This window comes from Neoarius graeffei, chromosome 16 (genome assembly GCF_027579695.1).
Source record: "Neoarius graeffei isolate fNeoGra1 chromosome 16, fNeoGra1.pri, whole genome shotgun sequence".
Taxonomy (NCBI): domain Eukaryota; kingdom Metazoa; phylum Chordata; class Actinopteri; order Siluriformes; family Ariidae; genus Neoarius; species Neoarius graeffei.
The window spans coordinates 39,547,551-39,568,499 of NC_083584.1; the positions used below are offsets into that span (position 1 = coordinate 39,547,551).

General features: G+C 40.1%; 1 protein-coding gene across 1 annotated transcript in view; it reads right to left on the bottom strand.

Annotated features, from left to right (window-relative positions):
• Positions 1–20,949, bottom strand: part of csmd3b (CUB and Sushi multiple domains 3b) — an 898,971-nt gene that overhangs the window by 247,793 nt on the left and 630,229 nt on the right. Inside the window, 8 exon segments of the mRNA XM_060942250.1 lie at positions 4,796–4,912; positions 7,159–7,353; positions 8,145–8,332; positions 12,914–13,052; positions 13,723–13,914; positions 14,192–14,394; positions 17,548–17,674; positions 19,488–19,679. Coding sequence (XP_060798233.1) covers positions 4,796–4,912; positions 7,159–7,353; positions 8,145–8,332; positions 12,914–13,052; positions 13,723–13,914; positions 14,192–14,394; positions 17,548–17,674; positions 19,488–19,679 — 1,353 coding nt within the window.

The window sequence follows — 20,949 nt, forward strand, 5'->3', positions numbered from 1 at the left end:
CTGTGTTTCCACTGACTGATGTTTTACAATTAAAGCTGAGTTTTCTCGCAAAAGTTGATCCTCTCACGATAGTTATTTGAGAGTGCTTATAGAGGTATTTCCATTTGCTCTTCATATCATGTCTTGTGATTTAAATTCCATCAAAATTCTTGGGAAATATTGTTTTATCTAAAGAAAAAAAAATCACCTCATAGGAGCATAAAATCCTTTTTTCTGATATTGGACATTTTCTTTCTTTTTTTTAAATTCACATGTTCCCATTACTCCTTTTTTCGTTTGCAAATTCAAATTGTGCATTATGCGGGTTAATGGAAACACAGCTTCTTTTTCTGGGAAATATAAATATTATAAATGTTTCACTCTTCCTATTTTAGCCCTATATTTGTCACTGTTATAAGCAACAGGTGAAAAGGCAGGTCATTATGCTTTTATCTAGGAACATATTACCGGAGGTGAAAATTCAATGAAATTACTGAACCGTGTCTCTCCTGCTGTGTGTTCGACTGCGTGTCCTGCTGTGTCTCCCCTTCCAACACACTGAATTAAAACCAGAACACATTCAGTGTGAGTTTCCTCATTCTACTCCTATCTTTATTGATCTTTTGTTCAGATATGCTGTTGGTGTTACCATGGGAAAAACAAGCTTGCAAAACGCACGGTGTTGATATCCCAGTTAAAGTAAAAGAGAGACAGTCAGTGTCATTCCAGCTGATTAAACCCAACAGCTTTCAGAAAAATTCTTGAAACAAGTGTATTACAAAATAAGTGTTTTTGTCCAGCAGTGCCTATGGGTGCTGAATTGTTGAAGCAAAAACATTGTCTTGCTGCAAGACACAGATACAAACTAAACACTATAATTTTCACAGTGGGCAAATCAAAAATCGAAACTGAAAATATACATCGTAGATAATGAAGAAGAAGGAGAATTGTTGCTGAAAGTATTTTATCTGGATTTATCATAGATGGTATGAAGATGCACATGCCAGAACACAGTAATATAATATTATATGCAGTAATGCACGATATCTTTACATACATCATTAAGACAATGCTGCATGCTTACAGTGCCAGTCAAATGTTTGAACACACCTTCTAATTCAGTGTTTTTATCTCTATTTTTATGAATTAAAAGACACGTCATGTCTTAAAGTAATGATGGATGTTGTTTCTCTTTACTTAGTTGAGCGCTTCTTGACATAATATGGATTACTACAGTTGTGGAATAGGGCTATTTACTGTATTTTTATTATTTACTATTTACTGTTTGATCTCAAAACACATTAAGAAGGCAAGAAATTGCACTAATTAACTTTGACGAGACACATTTGTTAATTGAAAAGTATTCCAGGTGATGACCTCATGTAGCTGGTTAAAATAATGCCAATAGTGTGCAAAGCGTCAAGGGAAACACTGGATACTTTGAAGAATCTAAAATACGAAAGTTATTTGGGTTTAAAACTTTTGTTTACCACATAATCCCATTTATTTTTTTCACGGTCCAAATCCTGTGCTCTGACTGGCTGGCGAGCGGGTCCGTATCCTACGATATGGACCCCAGTTACGGACCTCTGGCGACTCGCTCATTCACAACACCAAACATAGTAGCATTTATTGTCAACCTTTATCTTTTTTTATAAGATTTATTTATAAGATTATCAAAAATCTTATAAATTTTTGTGAGCATTTCTCAAGAGAATAGCATTAATTTTACAGCATGGATAGCGATAACGACAGTGTTCACAGCGAAAGCGAGTTTTACTACCCTGAGGAAGAAGAAATAAAAGAAAACATTTCGGGAGAAAGCTAAAACCTGTGATTTACTAACACCGAGCAAAAACATGGCTGAATCCTGAATGTCTCCTACTGTATTTGTATAAATAGGGGACTACATAGGCGGCAAAATGTAGGTTTTTTTTCCCTGCCATGGAAGTGCAGTTGTATACTGAGGAGGAAGCAATCTGCATTACAGCCGTGAATGAGGATTCAAAATGGCGGCTCGGCTCGGTTTTCCCTTTTGGGTGCTCTCGCTTTCTGTTAGAATTTGGTAAAGAAAAAAATAAATATATTATTTACCAGCTTAAGGTCGGTCCGTATGGTGAAATACCGTGACCTCGGCCTTGAATACTGACCTCGGCCCAGAGGGTCTTGCTCAGTACTTTCAAGACCTCAGTCACGGTATTTCACGATACGGACCTCCCAGCTGGTAAATAACATATACACACACATATTATATATATATATATATGTGTGTGTGTATATACACACACACACACACACATACATACATACATATATATATATATATATATATATATATATATATATACACACACACACACTTGTGTTCAAAATAATAGCAGTCCAACACAACTAACCAGATCAGTCACTGTTTTTGGTGGAAATTATATTACTACATGGCAAATAATTTACCAGTAGGTGTAGTAGAGTCATAGAAAACCAACAGACCCAACATTCATGATATGCATGCTCCTGAGTCTGTGTAATCGAATAATTAAGTGAAAGGGACGTGTTCAAAATAATAGCAGTGTGGAGTTTAATTAGTGAGATCATTCATTCTGTGAAAAAACAGATGTCAATCAGGTGGCCCTAATTTAAGGATGAAGCCAGCACATGTTGTACATCCATTTCTCTCTGAAAACCTGAGAAACATGGGTCGTTCCAGACATTGTTCAGAAGAACAGCGTGCTTTGATTAAAACGTTGGAGAGGTAAAACGTATACTGTAAAGAAGTGCAGAAAATGATGGGCTGCTCAGCTAAAATGATCTCCAGTGCTTTAAAATGGACAGCAAAGCCAGAGAGACGTGGAAGAAAACAGAAGACTACCATTCGAATGGATCGAAGAATAGCCAGAATGGCAAAGACTCAACTAATGATCAGCTCCAGGGTGATCAAAGACGGTCTGAAGTTACCTGTGAGTACTGTGACAATTAGAAGATGCCTGTGTGAAGCTAATCTATCGGCAAGAAGCTCCCGCAAAGTTCCACTGTTAAAAAAAAGACGTGCTGAAGAGGATACAATTTGCCAAAGAACACATCGACTGGCCTAAAGAGAAATGGAAAAACATTTTGTGGACTGATGAAAGTAAAATTGTTCTTTTTGGGTCCAAGAGCCGCAGACAGTTTTTCAGACGACCCCCAAACACTGAATTCAAGCCACAGTACACTCTGAAGACAGTGAAGCATGGTGGTGCAAGCATCATGATATGGGGATGTTTCTCTTACTATGATGTTGGGCCCATTTATCGCATACCAGGGATCATGGATCAGTTTGCATATATCAAAATACTTGAAGAGGTCATGTTGCCTTATGCTGAAGAGGAAATGCCCTTGAAATGGGTGTTTCAACAAGACAATGACCCCAAACACACCAGTAAGCGAGCAGCATCAGGGTTCAAGACCAACAGAATGAAAGTTATGGAGTGGCCAGCCCAATCCCCGGACCTTAATCCGATAGAAAACTTGTGGGGTGACATCAAAAATGCTGTTTCTGAGGCAAAACCAAGAAATGCAGAGGAATTGTGGAATGTTGTCAAATCATCCTGGGCTGGAATACCTGTTCACAGGTGCCAGAAGTTCTCAGAAACCGTGGTTATACAACTAAATATTAGTTTAGTGATTCACAGGAATACTAAATCCTTAAGATTTTTTCAGTTTATACAGTAAATATTTGGAGTTTGTAATGAAAAATGCAGACACTGCTATTTTTTTTAACAGCCCAATGTTCATTTTTCTTCATTTTCTGTAAAGTAATTAAAATATTCATACATTTTTCTTCATGTTTTGATGTAGAATATAATGTGCAGTGTTCCCAATGCATGGAAATAAAAACTATTATAAGGATTTTGAGCTTTACTCACGTTTTTAAACACACTGCTATTATTTTGAACACAACTGTGTGTGTATATATATATATATATATATATATATATATATATATATATATATATATATATATATATGTGTGTGTGTGTGTGTGTGTGTGTGTGTGTGTTCCAGATGTTATTTCATAGTTTTGATGTCTTCAGTATTGTTCTACAATGTAGAAAATAGTCACAATACAGAGAAGCCTATGAATGAGTAGGGGTGTACAAACTATTGACCAGTACTGTACATTTAACTGTATTGACAAAAAGAGTATGTTTCTCAATGCCAACAGACTACAGGCAGTAGTTGTACAAGATGCACTCTTCAAACACTCATTTGCAAACCCATAACCCTTTCACCTTTACAACTACATTTAGAGCCTTCATTCCTGTTACTTTATAGTAATTGCCAACTGGCCAGAAAGAGTCCCACGAGGAGCGACTACGGTATATGCAGCAGACATGTTGTTTAACAACACCAGAGAGGAGAATCTTAAATGTTCATATCAGATTGTATAAAAACAAAGTCCCCTCGAGCATTCTTCAATCTGTATTCATAAACACCTCCTGTGAGTAAAATCCTTCTCTAAGCAGCAGTAGACTCTGTAAAAGCTTTGGAGGTTTTATTTTACTAGCCTGGGCATAGAAACGGCTGTTTCTAACTGACCGTATTGAGTAACAGGTTTGGGGTGTGTTATGTAATCCTATAACCCAACTTTACCACCAATAGCCACAAATCTTTATAGCTGCAGTAGCACACAGAGATATTGGGGGGAACCCAAACAAACCTTTCTGCCCAACCCCACTCTGTTGTACCAACAGAAAAAAAGACTTAAGACAATTGAGAATAATTCTAACAATGAAAAATGATGCATAAATTGTATTACTAGTCAATAAAAGAGCATTCGTACCAAACTCCCTGGGCACAGAGATAGCGTACACACAGCTGTGGCCTGCAGTGTAGTTCTTGGGGAAGTTTGGGGACAGAACGGTTCCCTCAGAACCAGTGGAGCGACTGCCACATGGTGCTGCCACGAAACAAATACACATGACACACATCAGCACATAAAGAACATCAGATAAGGTCAATACAGTAAAATTATATTGATTGATCTGAATATGGCAAACATTTATTTCCTAGGTCTAGAGCAGGTCTATTCAACTAAAAATTGTAAAAGGTCCAGTTACATAAAATTCCTTCCTTACTTACAAAATTCTGGATGAGTTACTAACGTGACTGAATGGTGACAACAGTTAACTTTAATCCTTAACCATTAATCGTTAGTTTATGGATATACAGTGCCTTGCAAAAGTATTCATCCCCCTTGGTGTTTGTCCTGTTTTGTCGCATTACAAGATGGAATTAAAAGGGATTTTTGGAGGGTTAGCACAACATGCCTACCACTTTAAAGGTGCACATTGTTTTTTTTTTAATTGTGACACAAACAATAATTAAGATGAAAAAAACAGAAATCTGGAGTGTGCATAGGTATTCACCCCCTTTCGTACGAAACCCCTAAATAAGAGCTGGTCCAACCAATTCACTTCATAAGTCACGTAATTAGTTGACTAAGATCCACCTGTGTGCAATCATAAGTGTCACATGACCTGTCACATGATGTCTGTATAAATCAACCTGTTCTGGAAGGACCCTGACTCTGCAACACTACTAAGCAAGCAACATGAAAACCAAGCAGCACTACAAACAGGTCAGAGACAAAGTTGTGGAGAAGTATTAGATCAGGGTTGGGTTATAAAAAAAATCCCAAACTTTGAATACCCCACAGAGCACCATTAAATCCATTATATCAAAATGGAAAGAACATGGCACCACTACAAACCTGACAAGAGAAGACCGCCCACCAAAACTCACAGACCGGGCAAGGAGGGCATTAATCAGAGATGCAACAAAGACACCAACGATAAGGAGCTGCAAAGATCCACAGCGGAGATGGGAGTATCTGTCCATAGGACCACTTTAAGCCGTACACTCCACAGAGTGGAGCTTGATGGAAGAGTGGCCAGAAAAAAGCCATTGCTGACGAAAACACGTTTGGAGTTTGCCCAACAGCATGTGGCAGACTCCCCAAACACATGGAAGAACATTCTCTGGTCAAATGAGACAAAAATTTAACTTTTTGGACATCTTGGGAAATGCCATGTGTGGCGCAAACCCAACACCCTGAGAACACCATCCCTACAATGAAGCATGGTGGTGGCAGCATCATGCTGTGGGGATGTTTTTCATCTGCAGGGACAGGAAAGCTGGTCAGGACTGAAGGAAAGATTGATGGCACTAAATACAGGGCAATTCTGGAGGAAAACCTGTTTGAGTCGGCCAGAGGTTACAGACTCGGACAAAGGTTCACATTCTAGCAGGACAATGACCCTAAACATACTGCTAAAGCTACACTGGAGTGGTTTAAAGGGAAACATTTAAATGTCTCGAAATGGCCTAATCAAAGCCCAGACCTCAATCCAATTGAGAATCTGTGGCATAACTTGAAGATTGCTGTACACCAACGCAACCCATCTAACTTGAAGGAGTTGGAGCAGTTTTGCCTCGAGGAATGGGCAAAAATCCCAGTGGCTAGATGTGCTAAGCTAATAGAGATGCACCCCAAGAGACTTGCAGCTGTAATTGTAGCAAAAAGTGGCTCTACAAAGTATTGACTTTGGGGGTGGGGTGAATACCTATGTACACTCCAGATTTCTGTTTTTTCATCTTAATTATTGTTTGTGTCACAATAAAAAAAAAAAAATGTGCATCTTTAAAGTGGTAGGCGTGTCGTGTAAATCAAATGGTGCTAACCCTCCAAAAATCCATTTTAATTATATCTTATAATGCGACAAAACAGGATAAACACCAAGGGGGATGAATATTTTTGCAAGGTACTGTAAAATAAGACTATTTGAAATGCGTGTACTGATCAGTTTGCTAATCAAACCAAAACTCTGCTTTCTGACTTAATGATTCTAGCGTTTTACCTTGCCACTTGTCCAATGAGCTACCTTCAGCTAAAAAATGTGCATAACTGCATGCGAATGGAAAAACAACAGTCGAAAAGCTGGGTTATGTTTCAAAAACTTCTGAACTATGGCTAGTTTTTCATACATTTAATGGCTCTGCTACAGTATTTTTCAAGTGCTTGCTTAGTCTGTTGAAATACTTTGCAGGATCCATATCCACCAGTTGATGACACCCTGGTCTAGAACGTTCTCTACAGTCACTGGAAAACTTTTTCCCCCTGCATTATTTAAACTTGCAAAATACCCTGACAGCTGGGCAAGGCCCTATTCCAACCAGGCCTGCCATCATCCCCCATGATGCACGTGAGGGTTGAGTAGCCCTGGAGCACATAGCCTGCTTCACAGTAGAAAGTCACTGTAGAGCCCAGTTTGTAGTCACTGCCCAACCTCGTGCTGTTCATCACATTGCCTGGGTCGAAGCATGACTCCCTGAGCTTAGCTTCATGAGAGGGGAAGAGGAGAAGAAAATGACTGGGATGAAACTTTGAAATACAAAAAATGGATAATTTATACCTTCATATAATGTATGTACTGTATATATCATTCTGTGCATTCACTGTTCACTCTGTATACTTATCATATTGACACTGCTGCTGTTTTATTAATTAATATTTTACTATTGTTATTCTTGCCATCATGCTTCTGTAACACCTTAACATTCCCAAAAGAGATTAATAAAAGTTTATTTTATCTCATCTTAATAAGCACAAGATACTAAGGTATTACCAAGTGATTATGAATATTGTTTCACTCAAACAATCATGAAATTATGCCTTTGTTTCTTTGAACACCTCTTTAAACCAGGGTTTCTCACTGTTTGTAGCCAGGAACGACCATTTAAATTCGATGGAATGTCCAAGGCACAGGTTTTTCTGATCGTCATTTAAATATGTACAATAATATTTTAGCTACTTATTCCTGCCATATAACTTTTTACATAATTCAAGGAACCAGTCAAACAGGCTAATAACAATAAGTTCTCATGAATGAAGAATCGTGTATATATATGCTTTATAGACAAAAAATTGGCTTTGCTTCATGGAGCCCTACTTAATGAATAATGGAAATACAACATTAAGTTCAATACTTTTTCACTTATCATTTGTAAACATGACAAAATGCCTCATCTGAGATAACCCCAATCCTGTCCATCCTGACTAATCAAAGCCGTTCTTCGTGGTGAATTAACTCCCAGCACTAGTAAAATGTCAGAATATTTCATCAGCATACCTTTGTACTCCAGGTGAAAGCCAGCATAGCTGACAGAACCGTCACTTCGAAAGGCCAGGTGCATGGCATTGGAGCTGCTCTCAATCCGCTCAGGAAGCTTGCTGTCCTGGAAGCTGCCGATTAGAGGGCTGTTGCTGTCCATCCCATCATATATGTACAAGAAGTCATAGTTGGGCTCAATGCTGAAGCTGGAGAGGAGATAAGAAGAGATGAAGGGAGATCAAAGAGCAGTTTTTAATAGCCACTCAGTGTGATCAAAGGACCACATGAGCCAACCGAGACCACAGACTTAGCATGCAACCTGAGTAGACCTTCCACAGTCGGGCTACAAGAGTGTTGGAAGATTTCATAAAAAAAAATTAGATGTCTGTAATTCATTCGAGGAAAAAACACATTCATATTTTTTTTTTGTCATAACACATATATGGGCTGACTTTGAATAATTTTTGTTGGCACTGGTCACATACAGTGGTGCTTGAAAGTTTGTGAACCCTTTAGAATTTTCTATATTTCTGCATAAATATGACCTAAAACAAAATCAGATTTTCACACAAGTCCTAAAAGTAGATAAAGAGAACCCAGTTAAACAAATGAGACAAAAATATTATACTTGGTCATTTATTTATTGAGGAAAGTGATCCAATATTACATATCTGTGAGTGGCAAAAGTATGTGAACCTTTGCTTTCAGTATCTGGTGTGACCTCTTGTGCAGCAATAACTGCAACTAAACGTTTGCGGTAACTGTTGATCAGTCCTGCACACCGGCTTGGAGGAATTTTAGCCCGTTCCTCCGTACAGAACAGCTTCAACTCTGGGATGTTGGTGGGTTTCCTCACATGAACTGCTCGCTTCAGGTCCTTCCACAACATTTCGATTGGATTAAGGTCAGGACTTTGACTTGGCCATTCCAAAGCATTAACTTTATTCTTCTTTAACCATTCTTTGGTGGAACGACTTGTGTGCTGAGGGTCGTTGTCTTGCTGCATGACCCACCTTCTCTTGAGATTCAGTTCATGGACAGATGTCCTGACATTTTTCCTTTAAAATTCGCTGGTATAATTCAGAATTCATTGTTCCATCAATGATAGCATGCCATCCTGGCCCAGATGCAGCAAAACAGGCCCAAACCATGATACTACCACCACCATGTTTCACAGATGGGATAAGGTTCTTATGCTGGAATGCAGTGTTTTCCTTTCTCCAAACGTAACGCTTCTCATTTAAACCAAAAAGTTCTATTTTGGTCTCATCCATCCACAAAACATTTTTCCAATAGCCTTCTGGCTTGTCCACGTGATCTTTAGCAAACTGCAGATGAGCAGCAATGTTCTTTTTGGAGAGCAGTGGCTTTCTCCTTGCAACCCTGCCATGCACACCATTGTTGTTCAGTATTCTCCTGATGGTGGACTCATGAACATTAACATTAGCCATTGTGAGAGAGGCCTTCAGTTGCTTAGAAGTTACCCTGGGGTCCTTTGTGACCTCGCCAACTATTACACGCCTTGCTCTTGGAGTGATCTTTGTTGGTCAACCAGTCCTGGGGAGGGTAACAATGTTCTTGAATTTCCTCCATTTGTACACAGTCTGTCTGACTGTGGATTGGTGGCGTCCAAACTCTTTAAAGATGGTTTTGTAACCTTTGTGCTGTCGCTGACACAGAATCTATAAATACCCAGGGGGTACTATTGAGCAGTGCATTCCCTGATACCTTCACTGAGGTACAGAGGGAAAAAAATCAACCACAATAGATAATCTCTAAAGCTTTGCTATACTCCTGGGTCTCAAAGACAGAGATAAACATTCAAACATTTTTATCTTCAGCAAGGTATGATGCCAGGGTGTCCTCTGTCAGCGGAGTCATTTGCATGAGATGGATTGTGACTGCATTAGATTTACTTTTGTTTTCTCTCCATTATGCTAGGAGAGAACGCTAAGTGTACTCGACACACTCCGCTGCCTTAAAATCTATCGCTCCTGGCTCACCGTGAGATAACAGAAACCCAAAGAAGGGAATTTAGGCCAATTTCTTTTCAGTACATTAAAAATGTCATTAATTTTTAATAACCAGATGTGATGGCAGTTCTTTTTTCCCCTACCACTGCCTAGCCTCTGGAGCTGTCAATCGGCAAACAATTAGCTTTGTGGTAATTGGATTGGGCAGTAACACAGATAATGCTAATGGTAAAGAGAGATGGCAGGTTTGTAGTGTTGCTAATGTCTGAGGTTATTTTCATTTTGGTACTGTTCATTTTCTGCTCTCACTGGTGACATATTTTAAGGAGAATTATGTCAGTAATGAACTGTGTAATGAAAATGCCTGAGAAGGAATTGATTGAGATCCATTCATTAGAAAGATATTTGAAATGCTGCTTTACTGGCCAAACTCCAGTACGATTATGTATTGCTAGAGGACAAAATTCTAATGTGAAACAAGACTAGCATACATTCCATGCCAAACCCAGGAAATTGTGCTACCTAGAGGGATATGACGTGCTTTATTGTCTTGTTTGTAGCTTGAATATGACTAATAATTAACCAAAGCTGCAGAGATTTTTTACAAATATTATTATTATTATTATTATTATTAATAATAATAATAATAATAATAATAATAATAATAATAATGCAACAAACCACACAAACAGCATCTGGATTATATCAGCATGGTGATCCATACATGTTCATAGAATATTTTAAGAGACTGGCATTTTTGTCAGGAGGGCTTTTATTCTGGGATAATAATCCAAATAAGAGAGAAATTCTTAAGAGGCCAAAAGAATTTATTGTTGGTAAATGAGAATGACTTGTGCAGTTGCTACAATATTGCATCTATTTTGCACAAACCTCTGCCAGGTTTTCTATTTAATGTAGGTTCTTGGAGCGGGAAGTTGATTAACTTTGCTTTTAGCGTTAACACCATGCACCAGTCACATCTGTAGTGGTGTTTCAGGACTCCAGCTTCAACTTTCGTCAGCACTGTCTAAAATACAACCCTAAAATCTCACTATGTGAAGGTATGTAAGCTATTGGCAGTGTTATTTAGCCTGGAAGCACATACATCATGGAGTACATGGAGTACATAAATCAAGGAGGGGAGAAATGCTGGGGTCATTACTCACAAAATGAGCAAAGAATTCCAGCTGGGTTCATTATCCGCCTTGGACATAAAATGCATTTTAATTCTGACTCACATAGCACTTGCCATTATATAATTACCCTACACATCTTTGGCTGATGAGCAAAGGCAATTTATTACCCACAAATTTATTACTCTTCCAACTAAACCACTAAAGACTGTGCAGATCTTTACAAAAAAAAAAATCAAGATTCATAATTTTGTTCAGTATTTGTTATCTGGTAGGTGGCAGGGTAGTGCAGTGTGGTAACTCTTCTAATAAGTATAGCAACAATGGATCCCTAAACTCCTTCTCCTGACATCCTACACTCGTAAACGATTATAGAGAGGAATATGAAGCTGTCGAACCCTGCAATCATATGAGCCAATGACAAAGCAACCATCAACCATTCATTTTTGATGTTCACACATGTTGAAAACAGCAACAAATAACACAATGGAAATACAACAAGCACAATTTGAACAGAAATTCTTTACATTATATGCAAATTAGCAATGAGGTGACAAATGGAAATTAACACCTTCATTATGTTTCTTGTGTCCAGCCTATAGCACGAGCTGCCCAACTTTCAAACAGTTCTCCGCTCCCTCACTTTAGTTACCTCCGCCAACTTTGTTGGAGGTGGTTATGTTTTCGCCTCCGTTTGTTTGTTTGCATGTTCTCTAACATAACTCAAAAAGTAATGAACAGATTTTGATGAAATTTCGATGAAATTTGGTGGGCCATTGACCAAGGAACAACTGATTAGATTTTGATGTAATTCCGGACATGTATATGGAGCCAGGATTTTTTTTGTCTGTTCCCAATGTAACTCAAAAACTAGTGAACGGCTTGTGATGAGATTTGGTGTACAGTTTTAGTATTATCCCAGGTTCAAGTGATTTGATTTTGATGTTGATCATACGTGGCTTGGCGGAGGTTTGCACTCCACCGAGTCTCCTTCTAGTTCCTACCTGTGTTTAGTTTTAATTTACAATGGTTAGTGTTCTTACAATATCTAAATGATTTTAAACAAAAATAACAGTGATATGTACTGAATAAATTATTCAGTAGACTGCATATGGTTTGATAACTGTCATTTCATAAAAGCAGCTGGACAGTGCACATCCACCAATGAGAATAGTAGTGGTCAGTACACAGCCACAAGCAACCCAAGGGAGTGACTTGAGTGACCTGCCACTTCCTAATGGGAACACAGGGTAAGTAGAGGCTACTCCTGGTGAAGAACAGTATTAGAAAGTAAAGACTATCTAGTAAGTCTGAGTTGAATCCCAAAGATGGCACAGGCATCCAGAGCTGGGGGTCCATGAGAGCATAATCGGCTGCGGTCCCTAGGTAGGCAGGATGGCACTCCTGTCTCTCCTTTCAATCAGAGTGACACGAGCTAATCGTGTGTCTGTGAGCTCATATATGCGGAAGAGGGTAGTTATTTCTTTCCTCTGAGTGTGCTCAGCTACCCTGTGATGTAGGATCTAAAGAGGTGACATTGGTGCAAGCTTAAGCGCAGGCTTATCAGTCCTTTAAATTAAAAAAACAACAACATGAAACTAGATTATGAACATATATAAAAAGAAGTTCATATCATTAAGTAGTACTGTACAAAGCAGGTCCTAGCAGACTGGGTCTTTACCTAATGAATGCCAGTGAGAGGACGTAGTCGGAGTTGACGACTATGAGCCAGTCGCAGTCTTTGCTGTGAGGGTATGGGTGAGGATAGTTCGGTGATAGAATAAAGCCAGAAGAGTCGGTCAAATTCCCACCGCATGGAGCTGTAAAAACACACAGGAAAGAAAATTAACATGGGTATGCACAACAGACAAAGAGTCTTGTTCATTAAGACATAGATGGACCAGCTGGAGAACCCAGGTGCTCTATTTAAGAGAAGTGGAGTGGAAAAGTGGAACATAAAAATGAAATTTCTTTTGTAATAGTGAACCCATACACCTCTGAGAGAGAGAGAACGAGAGAGAGGAATTGGTGTGTGGGCAGACAAAGATAGAAAGAGGGTGATACAGTGAGAAGGATAATTAGCTGAAAGCACATGAAAAGAAGAGGCAAAATGCAGCTCCTTCACATTTTTCTACTTGCCACTGAAGTATTTTGAAATGTCGGAAGCAATCCAAATCTCATAATTTGATATTCATTAATTTTAGCACAATCTTTCATCACCAGGATGATGACAGATGCCTGAATAACACTTCGGCTCAAGTGCTGCTTGACTTTCAGAACTCTTGAAAACCATTCGATAAAAAAATGCCACACTGGAGTATAATATGACTATGCAGGCTTTAGAAGCAAATAGAATTTGCTGTGGTTTGTAAGTCAGCTGAACAAATTGAAAGTTATACTATATGAAGCATGAAGGAAAATCGCAAAACCATGCGACGAACAGGTATGTTATTTTCTAAAGGAAAAAACAAACATGCCATAAGCACTTACCGATACAGACGGGTGGACTGGGTTGCCAGTAATAGCGGTTTTCCACTTGTATACATGTGATCTTCATTTCACCCTGTAGCTCATATCCTGGGTCACACTGAAAAGTCACAGTGTCCCCAGGCTCCCTTCCATCACCATTGCGAGTGCCATTCATGGGCACTCCTGGATCCCTGCAGGCCGTGGCCACTGAGCCTGCCAATCACAAGCACAGTCAATTAACACACAGTCAGCTGACTGGGCTAAAATGGGCCAATATAATCTGTCAATCAAGGCAAACCAACAGACACCAGAAGAAACTAAAACTGTCAGTTAGGGCATGGGAATACTAATCACATCTGCCATTTTTAGGAGATGACGCCTGTTAATAATGTGTCAGTACAGAGGAATTAAATCCTAACCAAGACCTGGTTTATTAAAGCTGTCAATCAAAAACAAACACCTGCAAAATTATTGCAGTGGCAGGACTTACTGGAAAATTCAATAGCAAAGCCAGACTTGCTGATATAGAAGTCAGTCTCAAACTGGATGGTCACCATATTGAGGGTGCTGTGGATGCCTTCTGGAAGGAGAGAGCCACTTAATTCCCTCAGAGACATCTCATTCTCTGGAGGGCCGTCCCACACCTTCAGGATGTCATGGGACGCCTCCGTGTCAAAAGCCAGGAACTGCAGACTGTCAGAGAGTGAAATAAAATACCATCGAGTTCACAAAATTAACACTTGAATAGAAACTTTATGATGTGAGCTCAAAAATTAATATTATAATAATATACCCTGAGATTTACAGATTTTAACTGGGGGGGACTGGAGTTGGGTATCTCGATGAATTTCTAGGTTTTGTAGAGGAAAGGGGTCACCCTTGGAAAGTTTATTTTCTGGTCATTGGCACACAATTTAAGTATGGAAAAGAGACAGAGGGTTGGGAGGATTACTTTTAAAATGCATTCTGATACCATTACTAATTAGCTGTTAAAAATGTAGCCAGTAACTGAATCCAAGTATTACAATATTAAAGTAACATCATTTCATTACTTTCGGAAAAAATTAAATGTCGAGTCCTTGAAAGATGATAGCATTTTCACAGCTGGAAGGCAGAACTTGCACTGTACTGTCATTTTGTTCCCCTTTTCTGTTTTAAAGACATTTTCACCCAGTGAAACTATTTTCTTTCTTTAATTAGAGGCCATGATAATGAATTGGCAACTATAAGGCAACTGTAACTATAGCTATGGTTTCAGTCACAACCAGAGTGATGTGACAATAAAGTAATGATCTGTGTAATGTGTGGGCAGGTGCATGGTAGTATAACGTTCTTTATTTTAAAACATATTTAAAATTGTAATTCTGCTAATAATTGCCATTTTTACCTCAGCCAGCTTTGTTGGAGGAGGTTATGATTTTGCCTCTGTTTGTTTGTTTGCCTGTTCTCAATGTAACTCAAAAAGTAATGAAAGGATTTTTTTTTTAATTTAAGATATTTTTTTGGGCTTTTTTCACCTTTATTGGATAGGACAGTGCAGAGACAGGAAATGAGCGGGAGAGAGAGACGGGGAAGGATCGAGAAATGACCTCGGGTCGGAATCGAACCCAGGTCCCCGGATTTATGGTATGGCGCCTTATCCACCTTAGCCACGTGAGTTTCCTGTCCCTGCAGATGAAAAACATCCCCACAGCATGATGCTGCCACCACCATGCTTCATTGTAGGGATGGTGTTCTCAGGGTGTTGGGTTTGCGCCACACATGGCATTTCCCAAGATGTCCAAAAAGTTACATTTTTGTCTCATTTGACCAGAGAATGTTCTTCCATGTGTTTGAGGAGTCTGCCACATGCTGTTGGGCAAACTCCAAATGTGTTTTTGTCAGCAATGGCTTTTTTCTGGCCACTCTTCCATCAAGCCCCACTTTGTGGAGTGTACGGCTTAAAGTGGTCCTATGGACAGATACTCCCATCTCCGCTGTGGATCTTTGCAGCTCCTTCAGTGTTATCGTTGGTGTCTTTGTTGCATTTCTGATTAATGCCCTCCTTGCCCGGTCTGTGAGTTTTGGTGGGTGGCCTTCTCTTGTCAGGTTTGTAGTGGTGCCATGTTCTTTCCATTTTGCTATAATGGATTTAATGGTGCTCTGTGGGATATTCAAAGTTTGGGATATTTTTTATAACCCAACCCTGATCTATACTCCACAACTTTGTCTCTGACCTGTTTGGAGGCTCCTTGGATTTCAAGTTGCTTGCTTAATCTGGGCATACACTGTGCGATTTTTGGCCCGATTTTGACACGATTTTCACTCGTGCGACTATTTTGGAGATCGGGCCGATTTTTGGCTCAATCGTGCGTCTCGGATCGTGTAGTATACATGGGGTAACGACAAGCGATTAACACCTCACGACCTCCTCCCGATCGATCGGATGAAAATCAAACCTGTTTGAAATCCCGGTCGCCCATCATGAGGCTATCGCACTGTTGAAGCAGTGTCACGAGCCGATTTACCTCAACCTGTCACACTACACATGCGTGAACACAGATACGGAAGAGAAAACAGAGACTTCCGGTCTCCTCTTCTTCTTCTTTTTCACATTGCAGTTCCGGATACAAGAATCCGACGAGTCGTGTATGGAAGTACAGCGTGAGCAGTCAGATTGCATCCGAGCATCTGATCGTATAGTGTGAGAACAGGAATCGTAAGCTGCGTGCTGTTTACCCCTGCGATTCACTCGTACAGTGTGAGCAGCAGCTGAATACCGCGATTGAAAAAAATCGCACAGTGTATGCCCAGCTTTAGTCGTGTTGCAGAGTCAGGGTCCTTCCAGAACAGGTCGATTTATTCAGACATCATGTGACCGATCATGTGACACTTCTGATTGCACACAGGTGGATCTTAATCAATTAATTATGTGACTTATGAAGTGAATTGGTTGGACCAGCTCTTATTTAGGGGTTTCAGAAATCTGGAGTGTGCATAGGTATTCACCCCCTTTCGTATGAATTAGATTAGATTAGATCAATAAAGTTTTATCTAATCTAATTCATACGAAAGGGGGTGAATACCTATGCACACTCCAGATTTCTGTTTTTTCATCTTAATTATTGTTTGTGTCACAATAAAACAACAATGTGCACCTTTAAAGTGATAGGCATGTTGTGTAAATCAAATGGTGCTAACCCCCCAAAAATCCATTTTAATTCTAGCCTGTAATGGAACAAAACAGGACAAACACCAAGGGGGATGAATACTTTTGCAAGACACTGTAATAAAAAAATTAGATAATGATTTCAGCAGACGAGATCAAAATTCTGCTTACTGACCAGACCGAAACAAAGTGCCCTCCCATTATTTCATCAATGGCATTGAGCTCCAGAGTGCAATAATCGTGCGATACTATTGCAGAGCCTATGCTGCGGCTCTTAACAATAATTCTGTAAATCAGTGTGCATGAGAATGTGAGGATAGATGAAAAAGTAATGAAAAATATCTGATTTCTGAAAGGCTTTTGCTGCCGTGAGAAGACAAATTATCTTGCTGTCAAGTTTGCTGTGCTTTTAACTTGATGCAGCTGTGATAGCTAAATCTATTAGATGGCATTTTTGACATAATGACTTGACCCACTTGAGATTTGCAAAGCAGGTATCAACTCTGTTGCTGTCTCCATATAAGTGATATGTCCATTGTTGTTGTGCAAGTCGCGTATAAATAGTTAAAGAGCACTCACTTCGGACTACAGCCACATATATAAAGGTTGGAATCTACTGGGGTTAGTAAGGTATTGATTTATTTGGTGTTGAGTGGTGGCATGTTTCTGAACATGTGTGAGGAAATGTTGAGTGGCACCTGACAATGTTGCCTGAATCGACCTCAATGACCCAAGTACAGCGCAAATTGTTGTCGTAAGGGAATGGGTAACCAGGGGACAGGATGCGGCCTGATGACTCGCCTTTAAAACGTCCTCCGCATTCAGCTAGAGGAAGGGGAATAAACAGAAAGGAGAAATTCACAGGAAGGAAATAAAAGACAAGTTGCAGAATCCAAAAGCTGTGTGAATCATCTATCAGAACCTCTTGAAAGGACCTGGAGACTTCAGTTAAGACTGCAGGCCACTGACTGCCTTTTCCTCCCCCGTTTTTTTTTCTCTCTCTCAGCATGCCACCAGTCAGCTCAAGTCAGGAAGATACATTGCTTCCTGTTCTCGACATCAGCATCTTTGACTTAGATGAACTACACCCCTGGCTTGATTTATATTTACATTTTTTTTTACTCTCATAAACAGTTCACAAGTTAATGACAAATTTCAGTTGTTGGCTTGTCACTCCTCCACCTGTTATTCTTCCTCTTAGCAACTCTGCCTCATGCTCACGGTGTATATTTCTAGTTGGGAGCCTTTGTGAAGACGGGCATCGTTTGCTAATGGAGCCCACATCAGCATTTTTTTCAACAGGCCTCATTTGCATAAGCCATCTACATGACAAACAATGGACGCACACTTCAATGAAGCCTGAATAACAGGGTTCAGAACAGGACTTGATTAATCTGAACATTAGAGTGTTTTTTAGACAAGTGCACTAGAGAAGCCTCGTTCAAACCAACACTGAGCTGCACTCATGGCTTATCATGGCAGCTGCTCAATCACATGTCTGCAGCACTCCATCTGCACCGACTGGCCACTCAGTGGCATCAGGAATCAAGGCAATAAATCGGTGGCGCTCAGTCTGAAGCCCAGACAATCCCATGTATACCCAGTTCAATTATCACAGCATGGAAGATTTGAGCTGTCTAAGAGCATCAATGCTGACTAGAGTGCAGATCTTTCACAATCTCAGTTCTTAACTTCTTAATTGCCCAACATACACTGTTTCTTTCCTTTCAGATAAATTCTGTTGAGAAAGAGAAAGTGATTTAGATCTCGCTCATTGCATCATCCACACCTCAGACCACAGGGTATGGATGAAAAAAAGATTAAATATTTTATCTGCAATAAAAAAAGAAGAGTAATGGGGAGAATAATGATAAGCCGTCATGCTGAAAATAAAACCGCCCTCACATTATTGAGCATCCATTATTAATGTTAGTAGATCTGTCTGAAAGAATATTAGTCTGAAAACTTCAAGGTAGGAACACTGTCCATCATTTATACGCAAAGAAGAACAAACATTACCCCTGGGTGTGTCTTATTTTAACAGAAAGTTAAGACAGAGTCAGCCAGACAAGAGACTATGTGCTCTCATGACCTAGAAGTAGAGATCTGGACTAGAGCTTTGCGATTCATTTTTCCTCAAAATCTAACAATGAGCACATTTGATCTTGGGTCTGTGGACGTCCTAATGTTTGGCTCTTCAGAGGCCAATAGTGTCTAATTACCATCCATCAAAATGTGCATGAATAGCTGTGCACAACCTTGTCTCAACCCTTATGTGCCTGTATAGGTCACTTGGGGCTCTAAGATTAGCTCTAATGTTGAATTTATCAAGTGAAATCGTCAACATGCTGAAGGGTTCAAGGTTCTGTAATTCCATAAATGCTAGCCATTTTTATATTCACACAATTAACGAGTGAAAGATGACTTTTATGTGACATGGTTGAGGATCAAGTTCATTCCACTTTCCATGAGTCTGCAACTTGTCTATGAACAATATCTGCATTTTCACAGTTTTTAAAACAACTGTTAAGATTTGATTATCAGTGACTAAGAATGAGATTTGATTATAACCGTTTTTAATGGTGCAAATCTAAAACCCAAGACATAAAAGAGTCATTTCCGTGTGGTTCCATCTTACCTATACAAGACGGCAGAGGGTTGTCCCAGGCACGTCTCTCCCCTGTCATGCACTTGAGTATGCTACTGCCATGCAGTGTGTAGCCTGGGTCGCACTTATAGGTGATGGTGCTGCCTGAGAAGTGGCCCTGGTCATTTACCTTGAAGCCAAACTGGGGCACACCAGGATCCTCACAGTGTGATAGCTCAAAGCCTGAAACACAGACAGATCACAATACTTGGGAACACTTATTAAGGCCAAGTTTACATTAGACCGTATCTGTCTCGTTTTCTTCGCGGATGCACTGTCCGTTTACATTAAAACGCCTGGAAACGCCGGGAAACGGGAATCCGCCAGGGTCCACGTATTCAATCCAGATCGTATCTGGTCCGGTGCTGTGTAAACATTGAGAATACGCGGATACGCTGTGCTGAGCTCTAGCTGGCGTCGTCATTGGACAACATCACTGTGACATCTACCTTCCTGATTCGCTGGCGTTGGTCATGTGACGCGACTGCTGAAAAACGGCGCGGACTTCCGCCTTGTATCACCTTTCATTAAAGAGTATAAAAGTATGAAAATACTGCAAATACTGATGCAAATACTGCCCATTGTGTAGTTATGATTGTCTTTAGGCTTGCCATCCTTCCACTTGCAAGTGGTAAGTGATATGCACTGAGATCACACACACAGCGGCTCAGTCCCGAATCACTGCTCGTGCGCTATACTCGCGCGCTCTGTGAGCTGCGCAGGGCCGGAGTGCGCACCCTCCAGAGGGCACTCGCTGTTCAGGGCGGAGTGATTTGGAGCGCAGGATGCCTGTGGAGCCGAGCGTATCCGTGTATTGGTGTTGCTGTGTGCACGCGAATCGTGTATTGGTGTTGCTGTGTGCACGCTAATCGTTTTAAAAACATTAATTTGATGATCCGCTGATACGGTCTAATGTAAACCCCACCTAAGAAAGACAGTAAAAGTTATAGGTAAAGGAGTTGTGATTTGGAAAATCTAACACTGGTGTTATTTTAATTGACACACACTACAGTGTTGCAGTGTGAGAGGATACACCGGCCTCCTCCGTGCCACATGAAGACAATGCCACCTGAAGTGTGGGAATATTCTGAATAGTTAGAGGACCAGAGTCTATGCCACTTTCAAACAACTTTTCATTTCAGGCAACAACACCAACTCATAATATCATTTGAAAAGATGTCATCATTCCTACCTCCCATTTTGTAAAGTAATAAACAATACCCATACAGTAAGTAGCACTCTTCAGTTCCACAGCCATGTTTCTTTGGGGAAAACAGTCAGCCCATGTCTGTCACTGATTGCGCCAGCAATCAGAGTTCATAATGGCCTCCAAACATGGCCACAACGGACTACAATTCCCAAGCACCACAGCGCCCTCTCTCTCCCGAGTTCGAACAATTGCCGCAGCTGTTTCCCATTTCACCTCATCAACCAACACTACTTAACCCTCTGG